At 40.8% G+C, this 8674-nt stretch overlaps 1 protein-coding gene across 2 annotated transcripts; it reads right to left on the bottom strand.

The window, feature by feature from the left end:
- Nucleotides 1–2661: 2661 nt before the first annotated feature.
- On the bottom strand, nt 2662–8674 carry NPY5R (neuropeptide Y receptor Y5). Of its 2 annotated transcripts, none has more exons than XM_045997242.1 (2): nt 8351–8674; nt 2662–4361 (listed from the first exon to the last, which is right to left on the bottom strand). In XM_045997242.1, the coding sequence occupies exon 2, from the start codon at nt 4350–4352 to the stop codon at nt 3012–3014; it is 1341 nt and encodes a 446-aa protein (XP_045853198.1). In that variant the 5' UTR covers nt 4353–4361; nt 8351–8674; the 3' UTR covers nt 2662–3011. The 2 variants fall into 2 exon arrangements, with proteins under 2 accessions (XP_045853198.1, XP_045853199.1); XM_045997243.1 differs by lacking the exon at nt 8351–8674 and adding an exon at nt 8085–8187.

Raw genomic sequence — 8674 nt, 5'->3', positions numbered from 1 at the left:
TATCATGATCTGAGCCAAAGGCAGAGGCTTTAACCCACTGAGCCACCCAGGTGCCCCTGAAATAAATATTTTTAAATAATTGTTAAAAGTAATAAGGTTGGTCGCTTATAATTTCATGTCTATTTATTTCCCCTAGCCTTGCTTTGCGAAGATGCTATGGAACAAGTAATCAAGTTAGATACTGGAAGAGAATAGGAAAGTTAAGATAATCAGCTCTCGAGCAATGGAGAGTTGACTGAACATAAATTAACTCTCTAACCAAGTCTCCATAGAAGAAATGATCATTCATAAAAAACTTCCAAAACTATTATCCCTCCTTCCTTCCTTAATGACTTCCAGCCACCAATCTGTTCAGACTTCTCAACTTTCAATTAAGAACTTCTGGTTAGGGTAGAGAAATTGCCTCCTTTGAGTTCAGTAGTCTAAAAGTTCCAAATTAGTTTATCGAGTTTGACTAAGCTCACCTCTCAGCAAGCATAAAATCTGTAAAGTTTTACAGATATTCTACATTTACTAATGTAAGTTACTCTACCGGGATAAAACATCTCTGTCTTTGTTTACATTTGCAATTATGGGGAGATCCCCGCCCCCCCCCAAAATTAAACCTTGAAATTGACTGTCCCAGTGAAAGTGAAAATACCTATTGCTTTCAAAAACAAGAGGTCATTCTTCGACTTCCTAGTTTTTGGTCTAGTGTAAGAAAGTGTAAGAAAACAGTCTTGAAGCTAAGCACTGTGAGGGGCAAAGGTTTTAAATCACAAAAGTTTTCTCTTCCAAAAGCAAACCTTGGGGGCATCTGGGTGGCTCAGTTGGGTAAGCCTTTGCCTTCAGCTCAGGTTGTGATCTCAGGATCCTGGGATCGAGTCCTGCACTGGGATCCCTGCTCAGCAGGGAGCCTGCTTCCCCCTCTCTCTCTGCCTGCCTCTCCCTCTCTCTGCTTGCCTCTCTGCCTACTTGTGATCTCTGTCAAATAAATAAATAAAATCTTAAAAAAAAAAAGCAAACCTTGTTATTCTGAGCAGTTTTACTAAAGCCACAGTGCAGAAAAAAATGAAGATCTGGGGGACATTCTTGATGGGCAAAAAGAAGTACAGGCCCTTAGAATAAAAATTAGAGAAAAGAAAGAGAAAAAGCAGGAATGGACCCAAGTTCTTTCACTTTTTTTTTTTTTTACCTGTTGTCATATAAAAACTTGGGGTGGGCACTCATATAGCACCAGAGAGATCAGAGAAGCTAAAAGTAGAGGCAACTGTACGCAGTTTCATATTTGAAAATCTAGAAAGAGACTGGAAAGCGGAGTGGTTTTATAGCAATGTGGAGTGAGCACAACAGCACAGATACGCAGCTGAGAGTGTCTGGGCTAAGGAGGCGGCCTCAGTAACCCATGCTGCCTGCTTCAGTTTTTAGTGATCTATAGAAGAAGTAGAATTTCATAAGCTCCTGCAGAGTCCTTGGTCATGAGTTTAAAGTTTCCCAGTAGTTGCCAAACTTGACAGGTACAAGACCAATAGAGCAGAGAGTCCAGGTTCAGAACAAAACGGAGAGCATGGCTGAGTCTCCATGCGACCACACAGTCAATGAAATGTCAGCAGGGATGGACTGGGGCTGGACTCTCAGCTCCTCACTTTGCTGAAAACAGGCCGTACATTATACAGGTGGACATGACATGAGACCAGGCAGGAGAACTACTCCTCCGCTGGAGTTCAGTGGGAGTCAGCGTAAGGCACCATGGGGACCAGCACCATTTTCAGCTTCCCCCATGTGTAGACAACATCTAGGAAAGGAGCAGGAGGGTGTGTGAAAGAAAAACATCCTGGAGTCTGGATTTTCAATAGATTAGAAACCTACCAGAATTACCTATTTGCAAATCTAAAATGTTCCTCTTTTGTTTTATTGTGGGATTTTTTTGTTGGTTTGTTTGTTTTTGTTTTGTTTTGTTTTGTTTTTGTGGACAGGAGTCAATATAGGGGAGGGTTAAATCAGTTATAGGAACTGAAGACAGCAATGTTATTTTGCACATATGAGCTGTTTGTTAAAATAGTCAATGATTTTCGGGGACTTGGTTTTTCAAAAAACTACCTGAAATAAACAAAAAGTTTTAATTGTAAAGTTTACTAAGATAGCATATGAGACCTCAGTACTGAAATAGCACAGAGTCTATCAATCATTCTGTATCTTGACCAAAAAACTTAACCTTTTTCTCCCCCCTGTGGATACTCAAAGTATTTTTAAATTATTTAATATTTGGAAATACAGATACTATTTATATTTCACATTTTAGATTTTAAAAGATGTATATAAAAACAATCTTCTTTGATAGTGTTAATGTCGTATAAGACTAGAAAAGATTTAAAATCTACTTTTATTTGTTAAATTAATTGTGTGCTACTAGAGAGTGGGGGCAAATGAACAATCTGACCAATTATCGATAATAGGAAATCAGTGTTTTCCTGCCAAATCTGTACCCATTGCTTACAGTTATAATCATGACTTGGGTATACAGCTATCATTTGTTATGATTTGCTGAGCATACTCAATGTTTTCTGTATTTTCCCAAACTAAATATTAAGAAGTCTATGAAGTAGAAGTGAAAATAAATAGATAATATATATGCCTCATATCTAAAATTAAATGAGTCTCAGGAAAAATATTTTTGTTTATTATAATTTTGAACCAAAAATACAGAGTTGGTTAGATACAACTTTTATTTTAAACAAAAGTTACAATTCATTTGTTTACGAGACAAGATGAAATGAACATTGATACAACTACTTCTTAAAGTGAAATTATAGATTGCGTTGACACCAACTTTATACGACTAAATGAACTCATATTATATATAATACATTCAAGTTATTTTCCACATATTATGAACTGACATTCAAATCCAGAACTCTTGTTACATAAATTCGATTTCATGTTACTAAACTTTGTTTAACTTACATACAGAGTTTTCGTGAATATGTTTTAGACGGTCTCAACATTTATTCTTTCCTTGGTAAACATTCAGACTATGACATATGAAGACACTGTATCAGGGAAATCAAATCAGCTTTGATCCCATTATTAAGAAAGCCATACAGAATAGGATTAAGGCAACAGGACATCATGCCTAACAAATGACAAATGCAATACACCAACTTGAAATGCCTGTTTGAAATAAGGTTATCATTAAAATCAGTTACCACATGGAAAAGGTGTAGGGGCATCCAGCTAATGGCAAACACTAGTATCAGGATGGTCAGTCTATAGAAAACACTTCGAGATCTCCTTTTGATTCTCATGATAGAACGGTTTACTCTCATTTCATGAACATCTGAGTTTTCTTCAGGTTTCATCTCAAAGCAGGTGGGGACCCTTGGTATGAACTTACTGGATGAAGAGGGCTGACTTTTTACGGAACCAAAGTTTTCTGGAAGCATTCTTGGGTGGTTCTCTTGAGGAGGTCTTGCTGGAGCAGGTAACACACAGGCTGTCTTCTTGCTGTATCTTCTTCTGTGTTTTCTGATGAATGAATAGCTCCATTTATGGCTGCTGGCAATTTTCACCTGAGGCCCACTCTTTTTGAATGAATGAAGAGTTAAGTTGATCATCTCATTTTCTTCTAGTTTGTTTTCTTTGTTGGACAACCCACAGCTTATACTCCTGCAGACACTGGTGTGACTTACAGTGAGACACACCAAGGGAAGAATATACTGCACTAGCAATAAAGAGATAGTAAAAGCAATTCTGTACGAATCAGATGGCCACGACTCAACACATAAATATCTGCTGCTCAGCAATGCTGAGCCAAACGTTTCCTGAAGTTCCACCAGACTGTGAAACACTGGAAGGGGAGAACAAATCGCAAAGCCTAGTGTCCAGACGGTAGCAATCAGGAAGTAGCCATGATTTGCTGTTAAGTTATTAGATATAGGGTGTTTTATCATGTGATACCTGACAATGGCAATTGATATCAGAATTAAAGTTGAGACCAGAACAGACACGCATTGAAGAAAAGGCATAATATGACACATGACTTTGCCAAACATCCACTGATCCAGCAAGACAGAGGTTAGTGTGAAAGGGGAGCAAAACAGCACAACCAAAATATCAGAGAAGGCCAAATTTCCTATGAGGAAGTTGACCGTCGTCTTCTGATTACGCTTTCTCATGAGAGCCATTAAAATAAGTAGATTGCCCATAAAACCAAGAAGACTTACAAACGTATAAAGTCCAATCAGAAAATACTGCAAGTCATCCACGCTGCTTTTATAGTCATCCCAGACAGGGAAATCAGAATTCCGAGTGACAGCAGTATTGTTCTCGGTGGCAGGGGTCTTGTTATAAAACTCCTGGAGTTCTAAATCCATATTATAGCTCTGCTTGGAATAAAAAGACATTAGTTACCAACTTTAAAAAAATTACATGACTACTATACATTAATCCACTGAGGGGGAAACGAAATTTTGAAATTTGTTTCCATACCTTATTAATCTCCTAAACAAAGTTTCCTGAGTCTTTAATTGGTTCCAAGTGCAGGACAAATATCAGCCAATAACAATTACAGTAATTCTAAGTCTATCATCATTTCTATGGTGTGTTACCTTGGTTTAAATAGCAGATCATGTTTTTTAGATTTATGTAGATATAATGAAAGGGAAGGAAAAGGCAAATGTATACAAAAACTTCAAGATATCTAATTTACAATAGCTCATTACTATGGTGTTGTCACATACTCTTACCTTAAACATTGGTTTGTTTCCAACTTCAAGCAAGGTCCAACTTAAAAGTCTCCTGCCCTGAAGTATTCCTTGGTCCACTCAATTGGCTGCGAGTCTCCTCTTTGGAACCCCCATATTGCTCTGTTTATAGCTCTCTGCTGCTATATGTCACAATTTGCTTTGCAATGCAATTAAAAAACATAGCAGCCTACCTTACCTATTAAAAAGCAATGGAAAAGCCGAAAACTGCCCTTTATTCATTGTGGTATCTACCACAATACATGACCCAGTAGCTCCACCATTGTAGGTGCTAAATAAATATTTACGGAAAAATGAAAAATTCAAACAAATGTCTAGTACCCTAAATATTATCTAGCTTATGTATATTTCAGTGAAGCTTCTCAAGAATAGCTTCTCAAATGTAGAAACACTATCCCAGGAGTTAGTCTATAGTACAGGCACTTACTAAGTGTTTATCAAGCTGTACTATTGACTATGTGTGCACAATACTCAAAGGCAAAGTCATTCCTTGATCAATTCTTAGTCCTTTGAGATGTGCCAGATTATCATAGTGAGGATAGCCACTGACCAGCTAGTGTTTTTAAAAAACAAAATTTACCTGTTTATTTTTTAATTTAAAAATTGAAAATAACTTTCAGCTTTAGAAAGATTGAATAAATTCATATCATCTGAGGAAAAGTTATATCTTGAAGTTAATGTAGAAGTAATACTAATATCATACCCCATAGTAAGTTTTTACTTACGTTTTTCCCTCTCCTAACGCTCATTCACTCATTTAACATTCTTTTATTCATTTTATTTTTGTGTGATTGCAGTCAACCTTGTGCTGCTTTCCCTCTAGCTCCAGGCCAATCCATCCCACCTACACACAAACATACACACACCTAATAACATGCTCTACACTAAATGAGCATTTTGTGAATCTTTGCTCCAGTGACTTCTTACAACTGGAGATACTGCAAATGGGGCCAGGGGGAAGGAAGGGAATGCTAAGCTGTTTTTTTAATGTGCCATCTTGTAGTACTGAGGCCAAAGGCAGGATACCCACGATGGGCCACACAGTGGCAGGTAGATTATTTTGAGCTGAAAATAATCAAGACCCAAAAGACTCAGGTAGAAACTCTGACCTCCCCACCAACTGCCTAAAAAAATTTAGATAGAGGACCTGTACCGGGAAAAGAGATATTTATAGAGATTCCCTTTTGCCTAAGAAACATGCGCACAACAGGGCAACCTTCATTTTCCAAACATCTCCTTTCACCTTCCTGCCAATGACTTTTCTCCCTTACCCCTCTCCTTAGTTCAGGATGACATATATACCTCATTTTGCCTGTCTTTGGAATTTCCATGCCTGTGTAGATTCCCTGTAGGCAGGAAACTAAATCTGATTTTCTTCTGTTAATCTGTCTCATGGAAATTTAGTTCTTAGTCCAACTAGAACAACTTTGGACTAAGAAAAATTTCTTCCTCCCTGACAATAGCCAGGGGATATTTCAAACAGTAGGAATTATTTGTCCAATAAGATTTGTCTTATTTTTTTTTTAATTGAAAATCAAAGGTAGAGAAAATGAAAGAAAAAAAAACACACAAAGGATTTCTTTTCTTAAATTTACTCCTTCACTTCTCTGAAAAGAACCATAAACAAACCTATAATGGAAATGTAGATCTGTTTAATAACTATCTACTTTTCAGCAAGTGTTATAATGAACACTGTACAATTTTATAAAACATAAATACTTTATACATAATAAGAGTAATGCAATATGTGTGCTTTTTTAATCTCAGAGTGCTAGAAAAATTATGAAATGCAACCAGAAAGTTTTAGAAATGCAATATTACGTTAGAAGAAATTCAGTATTGACTGTGTGAAACCTTTGATGTGTTTGCTTAGACATTTTCTTTTGTATCTAGTTTTAGCTCCCACCATCAGAATTCCCAGGCTGCAACATCAAACTTTAATCCTCAGGGTAAAAAGTGAAAAGTTCTTTGCCAAATTGTGGTGACTTTTAGAAAGCAATGTCTTTGTAGACTTATGTATTTTTCTGATATCATAATATTCTTATAAAAATCGATCTATAGCTGACACCACGACAAATGAAATCTTCCGAATAGAGTTTAGGTATGTTAAGCAGATAGTTCTTAAAAAGAATAGGAGGAACTGCAGGGAACACAAAGGATACTGAAAGACAGCTAATATATTAAAATAAGGTTCCTTTGTTAGGATAATTCCCTGTCTTATGATAAGGCACATCTTTTCACAAAGGATGACAGTCACACACAAAAGAATAAAATACATGCTCCCCCCCCCCCGCAATGATAAAATATCAGCTATTGCCTATTTTGCTATGATCCTGGAACAATGGCGAGATTCCATATTCTCAGATATTCCCATGATTTTATTTTTAAAGCTAGAATCTGGCAAAATTTGAGTTGGAAAGATAAATACAGCTTTGCTCAGCTGACAAACACGCAGGCTCGCACCACGCTCTCCTAATTCTAACAGCAGAGTTTTTTTTTCCCCTGAGAAATCTGAAATGTGAAATTGCATTCCGGCTCAAAATTCTGCCGGGAGCCTCAGGCTATTCCATGGTCTCTGGCAAAGTCTTTCGACTTTGATCCAACACGATGGTTAAGTTCCTTTAAAAGATAAACTAAAGGTCTGTGAACTTGGGGATAAAAAATTCCTTGTTTCTGGAATTCAAGGTGTGTCCATGTATGGTATTGCTCGCATTTGTCCTATGAGGCCACCTTGCAAACAGGAACGCAAATCCAGGCGCGCAGCTGCCTCCAGGTCTGCGGCCAGCTGCGGGACTGCGCGGCAGGTGGACTGACCAAGGGGCGCCCGGTGGACTGCGCCCCAGGATCGCGCCAGAGCTCGGGTACGGCTGTGCACTAGCTGAACACCCGGTGGGTTGCGGTCCCCCTGCCTCGGATTCCGTCGGGCTGCACTCGCGGCTCGCCCACAAGGGAAGCACTAGGTCCCCGCAGAGCCCCCTCCAGCTAGCTCCCAATCCAGCCCCAGAGCGAATTCCGGACACTCCTCCAGGATCCGGCCAGCGCCTGCACCACCCCGGGTGAGTAGTTGCCCCGAATCAAAGAATTCCGCTTGGTCCCTTCCCCTCTCCCTTGACGCCTAACAATTGCCTGTTCCTCCACCCCAAACCCCCACTTTTCCAGTCGCTCTGCATTTGGCTTCCCCACTAGCCCTCTCGGGAGCCCGGACTACACCCGGGACCCGGGACGGGTGCGGCTCCCCGGCCCCGCACCGACTCTCTGCCCGAGCCAGAAACGGCCTCGGCCCCTCCCTGCAGGCCCACCCCCGCGCCGAAGGGAGCGGTGGGGAGAGGCTGAACCCGGTACCTCGGGGCGCCCGGGCCGGTGCTGGTGCCTCCGCTCCCGGAACGCGGTCGCTTCTGCGCCCCGGCGGCGGCGACTGCAGGGGGAGCACCTGGAGGTGGCGGTGGGGATGTGGTGGGGGTAGGGAGGAAGGAGCGGGGAGAAGCGGGGGTTTTAGAGGCGCCTCGGGAGCACGTGACTGTTCCCCAGACCCCGGAGACCCTGCTCTAGAGCGCCTGCTCCGCGACAGCCTCTCCCCAAGCCCGGGTTCGGGGCATCCCAGCCCCTACCTTGCTGTCTGTGGCCCCAGGGAAAAGCTGCAGGACCTCGAGATGGCACCCCGTCACTCTGGCCTCTGGTTCTCGGCCGAGGCCAAGTTAACTTGCGGAGCAGGAAGATTTTTGCCGGTTCTGTCCCCAGCCTGGTGAATGAACTCGGAGGAGTCTTGAGATGATGTGCGAATGAGCGCAGGGGTACCTCTAAGAGCTTAGGCTCCATGAGAAAAAGCTTCAAGGCCCAGGTTTTCTCTTTGTTCGAAAAAAAATAAAAACCAAAACCAAAACAGAATGCTGCTCTTTTTGCACCTTTTTTGGAATGAAGAGGGGAGAAGTCTA

This window comes from Meles meles, chromosome 2, assembly GCF_922984935.1.
Source record: "Meles meles chromosome 2, mMelMel3.1 paternal haplotype, whole genome shotgun sequence".
Classification (NCBI taxonomy): domain Eukaryota; kingdom Metazoa; phylum Chordata; class Mammalia; order Carnivora; family Mustelidae; genus Meles; species Meles meles.
Note: the sequence above shows the minus strand (reverse complement) of the source record. Positions and strands in the feature narration are given on the sequence as shown.

Coding starts and splice junctions, on each gene's coding strand:
- NPY5R (XM_045997242.1), bottom strand. CDS start 4,352: ATGGATTTAGAACTCCAGGAGTTTTATAACAAGACCCCTGCCACCGAG.